Source organism: Ursus americanus, chromosome 9 (genome assembly GCF_024610735.1).
Source record: "Ursus americanus isolate L20-20 chromosome 9, mUrsAme1.1.p, whole genome shotgun sequence".
Classification (NCBI taxonomy): domain Eukaryota; kingdom Metazoa; phylum Chordata; class Mammalia; order Carnivora; family Ursidae; genus Ursus; species Ursus americanus.
The window spans coordinates 61,622,020-61,638,571 of NC_142135.1; the positions used below are offsets into that span (position 1 = coordinate 61,622,020).

The window sequence follows — 16,552 nt, forward strand, 5'->3', positions numbered from 1 at the left end:
AAGATTCATTGAAATAAATTATTGTCTTGATATTTCAAAATTCAAGGAAACGTTGGGCCCAAATGTCTCTTGCCACAATTAAACAAATGGTCGTTTAAAATTCCTATTCAAAATGGAGTGTGGGGCGCCTGGGTGGCTCAGTAGGTTAAGCCTCTGCCTTTGGCTTGGGTCAAGATTTCAGGATCCTGGGATTGAGCCCCGTTTAGGGCTCCCCTCTCAGCAAGAAGCCTGCTTCTCCCTCTCCCTCTGCCTGCTGCTCCCCCTGCTTGTCCTCTCTCTATCCCTGTGTCAAATAGATAAATTAAAAAAAAAATTTTTTTTTTTTTTAAATGGAGTGCTTAGTTGTATGGCAAACTCTTACAAGACTTTGATAATTCAACTTAGGTTAATCTGAAACTCTTAGCTGTTGCCTTGGAAAAACAGTCAATAGCTCTGCACTCAAATGCATTTCCCCAACTTCATGAACATGAAAAATGGGTTTATTAACCATCGAGAGTGCAGATCACGTGAAAAAGGTTGTTTAATGCTGTCTTCTAAACAACTACGGAATATTGAGATATTACGAGGGATACAGCTGGCTCTGTAGGTGGTGGGGGAGGACTGCTGATCTATAGTATTCACTAATTTCTGTGGTATTAAATATTCCCACACTGGCCAATTTCAAGATACCAAAATAAAGTCACTGAACACCGAGTCAGATGAGCAGTGATACATTATTATTTAGTATTTCCATAGAGAAATAATAGATATAAATAACACTAAGAACACAGAAAACAATATAGTAAAATAATTAGGAAGTGATGAGTTTTAATAATATGTGAACTTTGTTTATAGTACAATTTATGTACTATGTTCATATAATGTTTATGTTTATGTTCATATAATTTTTAATAATAGCTCTTCCTTACAACCAGCTTGCGAATTTCCAAGAGATTTAATTACCAGCTCTCTTAAGTTTGTACAAGCCAACTTCAGCACACTACTGGATATAATGAATGAGGTCTCTGAATTGCATAACATTTATAATGTAAATAGTAGACCCAGACAAGAAAATACATCAGCATATCATACCAAAAGCATATGCCACTTCAACCCAGTAATTCCTGGTATAGCAAAGCTTTGCTTTTACGAAGTTCTCAACAATATTTGCAATGTGAATAGTGGCAATAGTCAACTCTTTTAGCTTTCTCTCTTTAAAACAGATGGTTCATTCAACTTTATTTTAGGAACTCTATTTTCACTAAATGCAGCTGGAACCACATACCAGTAAAACTAGCATGTTTGGCTCATATTTCTACATCCTAATAAAATTATTAATGTGAAATTGCATAATATGTTCTCCTACTCCTAGTTCAGGGGAATCTGTACTAGTTAATTTTGGGCACTTAAAAAAAGTGATTACTTTTAGCAACAAAAATTCTGTGCCAACTCTGACATTAAAACTGATCAAATCTTGATAACAATAATAGTACAGGCCACTAAAATCGAACTGTGACAAATACAATGATATTAATAGAGAGTACTCAGTGCTTTAGTTCTCAGAAAAAGAGTTAATCAGGTTATAAATATCATTGTTCAAAAAGATTTAAGTTCTTATAAGTTAAATAATCAAAGGGTTTTTGCATTTGAAACTTCAAAATAAATTTCAATCCAGAATTTATCTCTTACTTCCTTTTCAAAGCTGTATTGGTGGTGTCCGAAGTTGGAGGTAAGTTGATCAGGACTGAAATTCTTCCATTCTGATATCCCTTACCAAAAAAATCTTACATTGTTTATTTTTTTTTTTTCTCTTTAAAGGGAAGCAACTAAAAAATATTTTGAGAAACATCTTAACAGAACAAACAAGGGTGGCTTTCTCTCTACGGAACTCTGTGATTCTTTCAAGAGCTTTCAGCAGTTATGAACTGAAGAACAGTTCAGACGCTTAAAGACTATTCGTGAAGATATTTAACAAATATTATTCCGACTCTCCTTTGTACTAACTTACAATTGACTTGAAAATGTTTGGCTAGATACTCATGATTTCAGGCAAAGCAATAAAAGTTTTGTCATTGTAAAGTCAGTAAAATTCCACCCATAATAGTTATGTCTTCAGTTTTCAGAACCCGCTGCACTATGCAAGTAAGTGACTAGTCCTCATACAATTCCTAGGTCACCTTTGATGAAATACGAAAGCAAGAGTGGAGGGGCCACTTGAAAATAACCTAATAGCCCCTTCAAAGGACATCCTCTCCCCTACACCCTCCCTTAATCTTTCCAGCTCTGGGAATAAAATTTCTGTAATTACCTTTGATCTTTTACAGGTACCTCATAGTTAAAAGAGAAAATACTATAACAAACGTAGTGTGTAGCTCTTTCTAAATACAGTAAGCAATCCCATACAGGTACAAAAAGTTACGTTTTAAAAATAATCTTTTAAATAATTTAAATAGCAGCATCAATTGCTAACAGCTTTAAGATCTTTTTTATATTATTTCTAATTTATAATGGTTTGAAATCACTCAAATTAACAGAAGTTACAAAAACCTTCACTGAAATAGAAATGTTGTAAGTTATTTTTATGACTATTATATGTTGATATTACTATAAAACATTGACTAGTTTATATAATGATTACTCTGGCTTTCATATAATTCCATAGATTTTATATTGACCAGGGAGCTATGCCTCAGTGGCAGACATCAGGTCGTTATTTACCAAGTTGGTTTAGCTTTTGTTTTCCCTGGGCAGGAATCTACACTACATTTCTAAGTTTCTCTTGCAGTAAGGAGTGCCCATGGAACTGAGCTGCCTCTAAGGACATGCACACAAAAGTAAGGCACGATGGGGAGTGTACAGGCCCATTTAAAACAAACAAACCAAAAACCACCCCTCCTTCAAGATGACCTTTAAGCGCCCTGCAGTGAAGATGGGTGAGCCTCTATCAGGCACCCAACCCCATCCTCCACCAGTGACTGGACTTAACCTGAGTGAAAAAGTAGCTTCTAGAATGTAAGCCGCAGTACTGAGGTTTATATTTGTTACAGCAGCTAGTGTTAACCAATACAGTTTTCTTTTTCTGTGTTCCCTGCACAAAGTTAATTCCCCCATCCTAGTGGATTTCTACCTTTCTGAAAGGAAATATGTTAACAGCTGGATTGCTTGAGGAACAAAGTAAAAAAAAAAAAATAGGTTTAAAACTACTAGACCATTAGTTCATGTTTACATACCTTAAAGTACCTAGCATAGTATCTTACACATAGAATGAAGGAAAGGGTCGGTAAGGAAAAGAATAACAAAGGTGTTCATAAACAGATTTTCCCTTCTTCGCTCCATCGGTAAGACCTAGTCCCTGGAAGTACATAGTCTAAATGAGAACGGAATCACCTGATTTCTGAAGGTCTAGGATTGTATGCAAAACCTCTCTGTAGTCCACCTACTTGACCATTAGTGGACCGCAGGACAAAGCAAATATATTCCCTTCTTGACCCAAGTATATACTTGGACTTGGGGTTAGAAGAAAGGAAAGAGAAGCAGCCAAGGGGAAAGCCATCTAGTTCAACATCTTTTCAGTTTTACTTGTAAGCCTTTGAATGATGCTTTTTAGCATACTAGAGGCTACATGGTGCTTTCACGGTGCTAAAGAATCAAGTACAAAATCATATACAATTTATCAGTATTTATCTGTTCACTCACAGTACAATTATTCACTTATTCATTGAGCAAATATTAATTGAGCACCTACATGTGATGGGCACTGGAGGTATTTACTACATATTACCAACAAGCCTCCTGTTCTTATAGGGCTTCTATTTTGCTGGGGGGCGAGAATCGGTATGGGACATAAAGAGAGAAATAACAAATAAACAAATAAAACAACATGATAATTTTAGAGAGTGATAAGTTCATGAAGAAAATTTCAAAAATTAAAAACACAGTTTATCGTAATGACGCCATGAGATTCTAAAAGAATGTCACTGAAGACATGAGTCATGAGTACTGCGGCTTTGTCATTTCATTCACTGCTGCCCCTCCAGCACCCAGGAAGGTCCCTGGTATATATTGGGAATTAAGAAATAGCAGTTGTGTGAGAACAGCAAGAGCAAAGATCCCAAATGCAGAGTCATCCTGGAGTGTTTAAAAAGAAGAGACAGAAAGCCACAGGGGCCACAGGGTAATAGGTTAGGTGTAATGCTTCCTCCAACTCATGGAGAAAGTCAGGGGCCCTGTCATGTGGGGCCTTGTGGGCCAAAGTGAGAGATCTGGACCATGGTAAGAGGTTCGGGACTTTTCTTTGAGTTTAATAGGATGCCAAGAGATGATTACAAGCAGAAGAATGCCTTGATCTTACATTTGTTTTAAAAGGTCTCCAGCTATTATCTGGCGGCTGTATCATAGGGATGGAGGACAAAAGCAGGAGCAAGGAAGGAGACGATGGTGACTGAGAAGAAGGTGAGGATTCTGGAAGTGTCAGAAGTGGTCTGATTAGGGAGCTGTTTTGGTGGTAGAATTCACAGGGCACCCAGTATGGTGGGGGAAAACTGGGAGGATTTAGTTCATTTTCATCCCTCTCTAATTAAAAGAAGAAGAAGAAGAAGAAGAAGAAGAAGAAGAAGAAGAAGAAGAAGAAGAAGAAGAAGAAGAAGAATACTGAAATACCTTAGTCAAATACCCATGTTTATTCATAATTCCCTCTTCTTCTCCTCTCCCACATTCTGCATTAGAAATTCTTCAAGCTTTACTTCTTAGTCCCATTATCACTGCTTTCTTCTTTCTCTGTTATTGATGTTCTCAGGAATCCAGTGCTCTCTTGAAATGATTCCCATATTTGTCTCTGGATCTCTCTGTACTCTGAGCTTTACACATACATTTTCAGCCTCTTGCTGAGCACTCCCCTGTGGATGTCTCATACCCAACCCACCAGAAACCCTTTATCCTCTCCTCTGAATAATCATCCCTGTCATCCAGATAGAAACCTCAGAATAACCAGATCTTGCTCTCCATTCCTCATCTCTCCACATCCAACAGTTAGCAAATATGCTGCTTCAGCTTCATAAAAGGCTCCCAGATGGGCCACTGTCATCATGCCCTACAACACAGCCCCCATTCTCCTCCTGTAGGGAAAGGCAGGGGCCTCCCGATGGACAGGGCTCCCCACAGTGTCTCCAACATCTCCACTCCACATTCCACACTGCTGCATTTAAGGGATCTAAAAGCCGAAGTTATGGCCACTTTTCTGCTTAAAAGTGTCCATCATCGCCTCACCTCCTTCAGAATAAGCCCTACATATTACAACCAGAGAGTTAAGATCTTGTGGGATCAGATGTGCCTACCTCTCACTGCACCCTTCCAGTATATTCATCCATGAAGTGTACTGTCTTGCCTCATGAGATTCTGTGCTGGCTCCCGCAGAGGCCAGCATGAGCTTTCCCACTCCGTGCCTAAGCATCTCTACTGTACTTCAGGGCAGGACGTCCTTCTGCCCTCTGTCACCGTCAGAGTTCTATTCACTCTACAAGGCCCTGCGTTAAGGTCCTTTCCCTCATAAAGCAGTCCCAAATACTCCAATTAGAACTTGCCATTCCTTCCTCCACAATCCCACACTTCCCTGTATTTCTAATTTTTGCTTGTTTTGTAGCCATTCACATTAAAGTCAGCAAATATTTCACCATAAACCCACACTCCCCGAAACTCCCAGAACTACAGTTCTGTATATGGTAGGCACTTGAAATGTTGTTAAAAATACATAAGCATCCTATAATGTAGATATTTACTAGAAACCAAATTGATTAATGGAATTAAGGTGCCTCCAACTGGTGGATGGAAAGAATAAATTAGTAATTAATAAAATAATTACCATGGTGGATGATTCCATTTTCTAATAATGCTTGTCCTAAGTGAACACCTTCCTCAGGTCTGTGAATCTCTCCAATTTCCAACAACCATGACACAAATTCACTGCAATAGAAATCCAGTGAAACAGTTAAATAGTTTTTCCCTCCCTCAGAAGTCTATTTCTACCACGTTTTCATCAAGCTTTGGAAGGAGTCTCAAATATAAAGAAATATTTGCAGTGCATTTCAGCATGCATTTATTCACATATGCAAAGCCCAAAATTATTTAAATGTTCCTGTATTCTAGAAAACCCACGTCCATACATTCGTGCTTACCTAAACCATATATAATAGCTATTCAACTTACTGGGACCTCTAATAAACACAAAGGGAAAAGTTTAGAGTAGTCTTAACTACAAAGAGAATATAACAGATCCTAAAGATAGCTAACAGGCAAAATGTATAGAATAATAATGACTTAACATAAGAGATAGACTGTCCGGAATACGGCTTTCCAGGCACAGAAAACCGGTGTGTTTGAAACTCCAAGAAGGCAAACCAAGAAACCTGCATACCCCATACGGCAGATGGAATTCTAAACATGTCCTTTTGGCCCCTATCAAGAATCCCATTCCTTGGTTTTGTAATCAAATCCTAATCTAGGTAGTGCTACAAATGAAATTTGTATATGTAACTAAAATCCCAAATCAGTTGACCTTAAAATATGTAAATTATTCAAAGGGGCTTGACCCAGTCAGCTGAACACTTCGAAGCAGAGTTTTCTCAGGCTGGTGGCACAAAATAAGAGAAAAATTAAAAGCACAGGAAAGATTCAGCGAACCACTGCTCTTTTTAAAGACAGAGAGGCCATGTAGCAAGGACTGCAGGCAGCTTCGACATGAGAGTGGTCCTGGCCAACAGCCAGCACAGAAACAGGACTTCTTACAATCACAGAGGACTGAATTCTGTCAACAACCTGAACGTGCTTGCAAGTGAATTTTTCCTCAGAGCCTTAAGATAAGGGCCCAGCCGCAGCTCAACCCTTGGTTTTGGCCTTGTGAGACCCTAAGCAGACAGCCCAGTATTGCTTAACCTTTTCTTTCTGACCTATAGAATCATGAGCTAGTGAATGGTTGTTGTTTTAAGGCACTAGGTATGTGGTCATTTATTTTGCAGCAGTATAAAATTAATACACACCAAAAGTTTTACTATACTGTTTCCAAATTTTAAAGTTATTTAGTGGGGCGCATGGGTGGCTCAGTCAGTTAAGTTGTTTTCGGCTCAGGTCATGATCTCGGGGTCCTGGGATCAGTCACGCCTCCAGCTCCCTGCTTAGTAGGGAGTCTGCTTCTCCCTCTCCCTCTGCCCCTCCCCATGCTTGTGCTCCCACTCTCTCTCTCCTCTCAAATAAATAAATAAAACCGTTAAAAATAAATAAATGAATGAATAAATGAATAAATAAAGTTATTTAGTAAATTCATTCTTGTATTTAAACTGTCGTCTGGTGGGCACCTGGATGGCTCAGTCAGTTAAGCGTCTGCCTTTGGCTCAGGTCATGATCCTGGACTCCCAGGATCGAGCCCCACGCTGGGCTCACTGCTCAGTGGGAAGTCTGTTCCCCCCTTTGACCTTCCCCCCTATTGTGCTCTCTCTCTCTCAAATAAATAAATAAAATCTTAAAAAAAATAAAATAAACTGTCATCCAAAAGGAATACTCCAGCACAAAACCATCCATCAGAACTGTCTACCACTTACATCTGCTATGGCTGTGAAAGGCCAGGGAGAATGACAGGTCACATCTTTTATCATTTGTGAGGGGTGGGGGAAGGGGGGAAGAACTCCGGACATCACAGATAAGTAGGATGATGTCTTGTAATGTGGGAGAGCACCAGCTCGGTAGTGATGTTTCTAATGGCCACGTGGTATCATTAAGAGAACACTAAACAGAGAAACATTTTACAATAAAATATTTTATTGTGCTCATGTTATAAAAATCTAACATTTGAACTTTTACATAAAGTAACGGATACATTTTAGAATGGTTTCAATTTTACACAGAGGTCAGAGAAGCCAAGCTATAGAAAGTGCCAGGAAATTACTTTTGCATTTATTTCAAAACTAAAAGCAACACATATGGCTAAAGTCAAATAACCGAGGGACATGGAATTCTAAAAATGGATATCTAGTCTAAAAAGTACATCTTAAGGCAGAAGAAATTGTTAAAATGCTTTTAATTCTTCTATTAAAAAGGAGCCATCCAAAATAAAGAAAATTAAAAAAGAAGTAAAACGTCAATTTTTTCCTCAATGGCACAAAAATAATAAGAATATCAACTCCAGGGATGCCTGGGTGGCTCAGTCAGTTAAGCATCTGCCTTCAGCTCAGGTCATGATCTCAGTGTCATGGGATCAAGTCCTGCATTGGGCTCTGCACTCAGCATGGAGTCTGCTTGTCCCTCTCCCTCTGTTCCTCCCCCCTCTATCTCATTCTCTCTCTCAAATAAATAAATAAAATCTTAAAAAAAAAAAAAGAATATCAACTCCACAGTGATGTCACAGGATTAAATGAGCTGATAAATACTGGAAGCTCAGCACGGTGCCTGGCACATTTTGAGCCCTTACTAAATGTCAGTGGTTAACAACTGGGTTTAGCTGGTTGGTATGTAGCTAAAGGATCATTCTCTGTTCTGATGTCAGGAGATTCCTGAATATGCCAAATTAAAATGAGGAAAAGAGCCGGTGGAGGATCCAGGCACACCCTCTGTGGCATTCGAGCAGCACAACTGGACTGTAAGTATTGCTATTAACTAGCAGCATAGGGGAAGAAAAGAGAAGGGGTATGAGAGGAAGGTAATGGGTGGCTTTATTGCGGGAACTACTGAAATCACAAGATCCCATTAACACTCTGCAAAAGGATCGTGATTCAGTCAAAAACAATCTCAAACTTGGGCTGTAATACAGAGCTAGTGTGCTGTTATGGAAAAAGCCACAATGAACACAGCTAAACTTTACTGAGTCTCTCCTGTGTATCAGGCACTCTGGAGAATGCTCACATATCATTGTAACTAACTAGGACTATGGCCATGTAAGATCATGGGGGTAATGAGTTAACAAAACCCCTGCTCCATTAATTGGGAAAACTTGACCCTGGGTCAGCTTTGTAGCTCTGTTTCCCTAGAACCTGACAAAGGCAGGATGTCAGCCATGTTACCAGACAGCATTGCTTATGGTCAAAATGACCTCTGATGGCTAAATGGAATATGAATAAATATTTGGTGAGAAGCTATAACGTGAAGTGTCTCTTATAAGCAGGCATGCCCCTATGGGAATCCTGGAAGTTATGCCCATGAGGTTGTAATAAGAAATAGTATCTTCTTTGCAATACGGGGTTTCTAAGCCAACGTGGGCTCACATCTGCTCTTTCTCGTGCACAAGAGCCGTCGGCTGGGGGCCTACCAATGATAGCAACACCAGCTTGCTGGCAGCTGCGTGGTCTGCCGTGAGGACCGTGCCCATTGAAGGAGGGACCCCATGCTGCCCTGCAGGCCAGGGTTTCCTGGCTTATATTCTTCTAACAGGGTTGGGAGCTGGTATGGCCTATGGTTATTGTGTTATATCTGCATAACTATCGAGAAGATATTCTGGTAGGTATTACAGGTAAGCACTATAATCCTCTTCATGTTTAGAGAGGAAAAAGACAATTAAACTTCCCATCTCTCTCAACTAGCCAGAGGTAGGACCAGATTTGCATGGAGACAGTCTGATTGTGAAGCCTGGGCTTTGAACTACTGCTCCAGTCTTCTGTCATAGAGTTCACACTGGCATTTACTAGCTGTATGAACGTGGGCATGTAAACTCCCTGATCGCTGGTTTCTGGATCTTTAAAAAAAATAAAGATTTTTAACTCTTAAGTATGTATCTGATGATTAGAAATAACGTATAGGGAGAGCCAGCACAGGGCCTGGCTTAAGCAGCAGTACTTGAAGGCAGCTGCCCTTCCTTTTGGCCCTGCAAGCTTCGGCCGGCAGGGCTCCCACGTGCAGCTGTCCGCAGAATCCAGAGGACACACAGTGCATCTATGCTAAAAGCCCAGGCAACCTCCCTGCCTGTTGCTCTGTGCCAGGTCCCTTGCATGACCCTCTTCTTCAGACTCCTCATCGACAGTCCTGCATGCTGAGCCCAGCTGTCAAAGTGCGGGATTAGTCTCGGATTTAGACTGTGTGTCTTACGTTCTCTAGTTCTCTGACTAGTAGGCCCCGTACTCACTCCTTGCTATACCTCATCCCCTCTCGGCGAACCCGCCTGCCTGCCAGCCCTGCCTGACCCCAGCGTCTGCTTCGCCCTTGGAACGTAGTACATCTGAAATTGTTGACATCAGGAATGGATGTATAGGTGTCAAGTTTTCCATGATTTCTGGCTCCAGGTCCCACTATGATCCAGGAAATGTTGACAGTAAAGAGATTTTCAAAAATGCCCAGAGGAATATTTTTTTTAAGAAAAACAAATCATTGAAGGAAGGTTAGTTAACACATGACATAGTGAAAATACAAAAGAAATCCATGCACCCAGACTATCGACCTTACCTTCCAAGGAAGCATTTAGGGAATGTGGTCAGTTTCCTTTTTCTGTCTTTGATCAGATTTCCTTGTTTGCACATCATCTTATAGAGTTTCTCACCCTGTTCTGAGATCATTACCCAGGTGTCTTGCTCCATTCCTAATTTTAAACCTATCGAAAATGAAACCAAGGACAGGTAACTGAAAACATCTCCTCACTCACTCCTGCCTGCAGGAAGCCAACACTGACTGCACGTCGACCGTGTGCAGGGGACTGCAGACACAGAGCTCAGTACCACAGGGCCCTGGTCTTCAAGAACTCAGAGGATACCGGGGAGACAGTCAGGACAGGCTTCCCAGGGCCGTGTGGCACCAGCCGGTGGAGGATCCAGGAACCCCCTCTGTGGCATTCGAGCAGCACCAGTGGACAGGTGGCCCCAAAAACAGCCTTACGGGAGAAGCTGTGACACAATAAATGCATATTCAGAGGCTCTTAACTCTGAGAAATATTAAGAAACGTGTCACAGAAGACCAGTGTTTAAATGCAGAGGGATGAGCAGTATTTCCGGAGAGACAAAGTGCTCACAAGAGCTTCCTGAGGCGAAGCACACAGGCCCGGGCTCGAGGTGAGAGGACAGGGGCCGCACTGGCAGGTTAGGCCGGGGCCTTGCTCAGCTGCAGGTTCCACGTCCTCCATCTCCGAGGTATTAGGGAAACATGTAAGAGTTTCCACCAGAGGGAGAGGAAAAGCAGGGCAGGACAGGAAAGAAAGTTTTGTTGCTTTGGAAACAAAGCTCAGATGATGGTCTAGGAACAAACTGAACAGGGCAGGCTTTAAAAAGAGGGAGACCAGGGGCACCTAGGTGGCTCAGTAGGCTGAGCGTCTGCCCTCAGCTCAGGTCACGATCCCAGGGTCCTGGGATGGAGCGCCACATCAGGCTCCCTGTTCAGCGGGGAGCCTGCTTCTCCCTCTCCCTCTGCCTTCCACTCCCCCTTCTAATGCTCCCTCTCTCTGTCAAATAAAGAAATAAAATCTTAAAAAAAAAAAAAAAAAAGAGGGAGACCCTTAGGAGGAAACCTCAAAAATTCTGGTAAGTTCAAGCCCCTGCAGACAATAGTAGGGGCCACCGGTCAGAGAATGAAGCTGAGAAATATCTAAGAAGTGGCAGTGATATGATACAGCAAAGGGTTAAATGTAGGCATTATGGAGAAAAGAGAAATCAGTATGCCTTCCAAGCTTTTGAGGAAAGGCTAACTGGGGAATAGGGGGAAGAAGCATATTTGGAAAAGGGTTTCAGGTAAGGAGTCCAGTACTGTGCAGGCTGACTCTGGACGTTCAGGTAGAGCCTAAGAGTCAGTGGAACACATGCATATGAAGCTCAGGAGAGAGGACCAGGCAGGACATAGAGATGGAAAAACTGGCAGTGCAGACATGGACATGAATCTGGTGGTAATTGGTAACCCAGGCAAGGATGGATCTGAGAGGGGACCAGTGTCAAAGCTGAAAGCTGGGAAATACCCACAATCAGCAGATGGGACTGACGAACTGTTGCAGAATTACTTGATTTAGGGTCCCTGGGTGGCTCAGTTGGTTAAGCATCTGCCCTTGGCTCAGGTCATGATCTCAGGGTGCTGAGATCAAGTCCCGCACGTGGCTCCCTGCTCAGCAGGGAGCCTGCTTCTCCCTCTGAGCCCCCCCCACCCATGCATGCAAAAATAAATAAATAAAATCTTGAAAAAAATACTTGAATTATTCTTAGTCTTCTATCTACAAAATTTCTTTTTTTTTTTTTTTAAAGATTTTATTTATTTATTCGACAGAGATAGAGACAGCCAGCGAGAGAGAGAACACAAGCAGGGGGAGTGGGAGAGGAAGAAGCAGGCTCATAGCAGAAGAGCCTGATGTGGGGCTCGATCCCAGATCGCCGGGATCACGCCCTGAGCCGAAGGCAGACGCTTAACCGCTGTGCCACCCAGGCGCCCCTATCTACAAAATTTCTTACTAAAATTTTTATTTTTTACAGTGGAGGAGCAATTACCATTTGTCAGTAAGAGAATAATCCATTAAGAATAGAGCCTGTTAACATAAACAAGTTTATAGAATGTGCTTGTCTTCTTGCTTTGATTTCTTTCTCTCTTTCCCTTCCTCCTTTCCTTCTTTCCTTCCTTCCTTCCTTCCTTCCTTCCTTCCTTCCTTCCTTCCTTCCTTCCTTCCTCCCTCCCTCCCTCCCTCCCTCCCTCCCTCCCTTCCTTCCTTCCTTCCTTCCTTCCTTCCTTCCTTCCTTCCTCACCTTAAGTTTATCTATATGCATAGCCATTCTAAAAAAATGAATAAAGGTTCAACTTAATGAAACATTTATTTTACCTTTTAAATGATTTGCTATGCTATTTGAATTCATTGCAAGATTCAACAAAACTTAAAGAATGAGCTATGTATTCATAATCTTTGTTTTAAATTTTTCTAACTGGCTCTCCATCCAAGATCAGTCAAAGGAGTTAAGTACTTGAAAATGCTTTGGAAATTCTCAAACAAATGTGTACTATGAATATTTTAATAGAAGTAGGAGCTTTGTATGTTCTTCAAGGGAAAATTTCTGAAGATGGAAGAAAGGGCTCTTTGTGTTCTGAAATTTCATCGGCAATGAGATATTTTGCTCCTAAATCTCTGGGAAAAAGGAATAAACACTGTCTTGTTCCTTATCAGTTATTTGGTAAAGAAATTAGTAGTAACACAAGCATTTCTATTTCCTAGCTGAATTACAGAAAGGTGCTTAATTGCAGATAAGCTTCACAAAACTGAATATTGCCAGATTAAATACCTTTTGCAAATCTTGCTAAAAACATGAAGCAATTTTGAGCCAGGCCTCCTCATATGAACAAACTTCTTATTGGGTTGCATTATATTCAATGGCCTTGTAACGATTTTAAAATGTTAATGTCCATCCAGAGTGCCATATTCTATAATTAAGATACTAACATATTTGGTGTAGAAATTTTCAGTGTACTATTAAAGTTAATAACGGTTGAAGGCCCTACAGCACTGCACTATACTATTGAAGTTTGTCTCTTACAGGAAAACTCTGTGATGATGCTTTAGAAATGGCAAGCATAAAGTGCAAAGAAAATGGAACACATTTTAAAGCAAATAAAACTATTTGCCATGGACTGAATGTGTGCATGCCTCCCAAATTCATATATTGAAACCTAACACCCAGTGTGGTGGTATTAGGAGGTAATGCATTTTGGGAGGTTATTAGGTCATGAGGGTGGAGTCCTCATGAATGGGGTTAACGGCCTTATACACGAGACACAGAGCGCTCTCTTGCCCCTCTGCTATGTGAGGACACAGTGAGAAAATGGTCATCTATGAACTGGAAAACTGCTCTCACCAGACACTGAATCGGGGGCGCCTAGCCTCCAGAACGGTGAGCTATAAATTTCTGTTGCTTATAAGCCGCCCAGTCTGCGGTGTTTAGTTAGAACAGCCTCAACAGACTAAGATACTATTTAAAAGATGCGGCTAGCCACAGTATATTATTTTACTAACTACACAATGTTTTTCTTTTCTTTTAGTAATAAAATTACAAGTATTCAAAATGTATTTTAGGAATGCCTGGGTGGCTCAGTCAGTTAAGCATCTGTCTTCAGCTCAGGTCATGATCCCAGGGTCCTGGGATCGAGCCCCACATCGGGCTCCCTGCTCAGCGGGCAGCCTGCTTCTCCCTCTCCCACTAACTGCCGCTCCCCGTGCTTGTGCGTGCTCTCTCTCTGTCAAATAAATAAAATCTTTAAAAAGAAAAGTATTTTATAGCATGAGTCTTATATCACCTGGGAAATTTAAGTGAACATCATATGCCTTTTTACTTTCTCATAACTTCTGCCCATTATCTGCTTTCTTGCTAAGTTAGAATCTTTACAAGGTATAGTAGTGCCCAATTCATACACCCACCTTTTCGCCGTTCTCTTTCTTTCAAAATAGCTTCAAACCATTCATGTTTCTCTTCAGGTGTTTTTGCCATACACACAAACCATTTATTTTTCGCTGTGTTATGTATCTTCCATCCATTGACAACAATGTGTCCACTGCTATGGAAGTCAGCTGGAAATTAATGGGTAAAGGTGAACAACAAATGTAATACATATTATATCAACACAGTGTTCAATTCATAACAGTTTCAAGATCATTGAATTCTTAAAAGTATCTTTGCTTTATGTGTAAATCAAGAACATAAAAACAAAAAATTAAGTGTTTATATATTAAATGCAGTCAGTACTCAGGAATAGAACATTTCTAACTCATAACATTATTATATTACATGAAACTGAACATCTGAACTAATTAACATTCCTTTCCTCTATGTCCAAAAATATCGTTAAAGTTCCTAAAGTAATAAAAGAAGAACTTTTAAAAGAATTTTCATCTCAATCATCAAATATCCAAGGTGTCAGATTCATTTTGTCTTTTTAATATTCTTTTGAAATATTATTCTAGGTTTCAAAAGCAAACTATACCGCCACAGAACAATTCTCAGCTGTTTAATGAGCCACACAATAAGCATGAGAACAAATGAATGGAACATACCAAGAGTACATTTACCAAATCCTCAATAAATGGAAAGGTACAAATGCCAATCCATTATCATTGCTCAGGGTTGAAAATTACGCACTCTTTAAAACCACATCATTCTATATAACTGGCATGAATAGAAACAAAGAAAAAATTTTTGAGTCTGAATTCACATTGTCTTTTTGTAGGCCGCACCATAATTTTGGCTACACTGTCATGCTGGATTTGAAAATGTCAACAGGAAGCCCTCTATGGCACTTTTCTGCCTAGTAGCAGGTAGAGAATAGTGATGTTACTTATATCCAGCCTTTACTGGCATGACAGTCTGCAAAGATTCAAAATGAAAAAACATATGACAAAGGCCTGAGTCAACACCTGCACCGATTTAAAGTGACACTTTTCATTCATATCCCAGAGAGTCACTAAACAGTAATGGTGGGTAGACAGGAGCTGAGCCACAAATTGTTAAAGGTGACTTAGAGAATTGACTTTGTGGCACTGTACCTATTTTTTGTTTCTTTATTTTTTCTCAAATGGTCTATTTTATTTGGTGAGTTCTGAGTAGAGGCAGGCACGGCTGGCAGTCATTCTCCCAAAATCTTGTCTGCATTGTCTTTTTAGCTCCAAAATCATCACACAGTATCTATGATCAGATTAATTATTCCAAAAATGCATTTTCAAGTGATTCCGTTTAGTTGAGGGTCTTTAAAAATTCTAGGTTATGTATGAGCCAGGACAGACTTAGGTATTGGTCAGTTATATATATATATATGTGTGTGTGTGTGTGTCATAAACCCATTAATAATAACAATTTCTGATAAAATAGGGATTCAAACTAGCAGATTTCCCCCATCAGGAAATTACAGTGTTTTTAAAAGGAATTTTTGTACTTTCCTTCTTACCCTTACATATTTAATTCATATTCATATCTTACATAAAGTAGCAGAACCTAGTAACACATGTCAGATAGGTATCAATGGCATTAGTAAGAAAGTAAAAATTATCAGTTAATAATTATACCATAATGTCTTGTTACCTCCTACAAAAATCACCAACTGAGAAATTATGATAAACTGGTGGGGGGAAAGATCAAATCGTACATGTCTACACACCCTTCTCCCCAAACGTATCACCTTATAGAGCCAGTATCGCAAACAAGCATAAGCTTTTCAGACTCTCCCCAATTCCACAATCAGACCAAGGTTAGCTGAGTGAACCCAGCACTGCAGCTTAAAAGACCCCACATTCCCACCAGTGTTATTCCCCTTTTAATCATACTCCAGGTAAAGAAAATCGCAAGAACCACACAAAACCTGCAGTAATAAAATACTGGACTTACTTTAAAATGAACATAATGTATTCTTCCCATAGAACACCAAGGAACACAAGTTCACATGCTAGGCTGATGCTTCTGACCCTGCACACCATATGCTCTGGGCCAGCCACCCTGTAACCTGGGTCTTCCTTCCTTCCCTCCCTGGATTATTTGAGCCTGGCATTGCTCTCTCCACACCCTGCTGACTCTTCTTCAACATTTTTCATCAGGCCATTCCTTACTTCAAAAGTCTTTGGTAGCTCACCACTGAATCAAGTGTAAACATGGAAGCCTGCTTTAGT

The 16,552-nt window shown here is 40.4% G+C and overlaps 1 protein-coding gene across 2 annotated transcripts in view; it reads right to left on the bottom strand.

Annotated features, from left to right (window-relative positions):
- PREX2 (phosphatidylinositol-3,4,5-trisphosphate dependent Rac exchange factor 2) overlaps nucleotides 1-16,552 on the bottom strand; it is a 274,481-nt gene that overhangs the window by 153,602 nt on the left and 104,327 nt on the right. For both annotated transcript variants that reach the window (XM_045810140.2, XM_087864839.1), the window contains 3 exons: nucleotides 14,318-14,467; nucleotides 10,396-10,540; nucleotides 5,837-5,937 (listed from right to left, as the gene is read on the bottom strand). In XM_045810140.2, coding sequence (XP_045666096.1) covers nucleotides 5,837-5,937; nucleotides 10,396-10,540; nucleotides 14,318-14,467 — 396 coding nt within the window. The remainder of the gene's footprint in view (nucleotides 1-5,836; nucleotides 5,938-10,395; nucleotides 10,541-14,317; nucleotides 14,468-16,552) is intronic.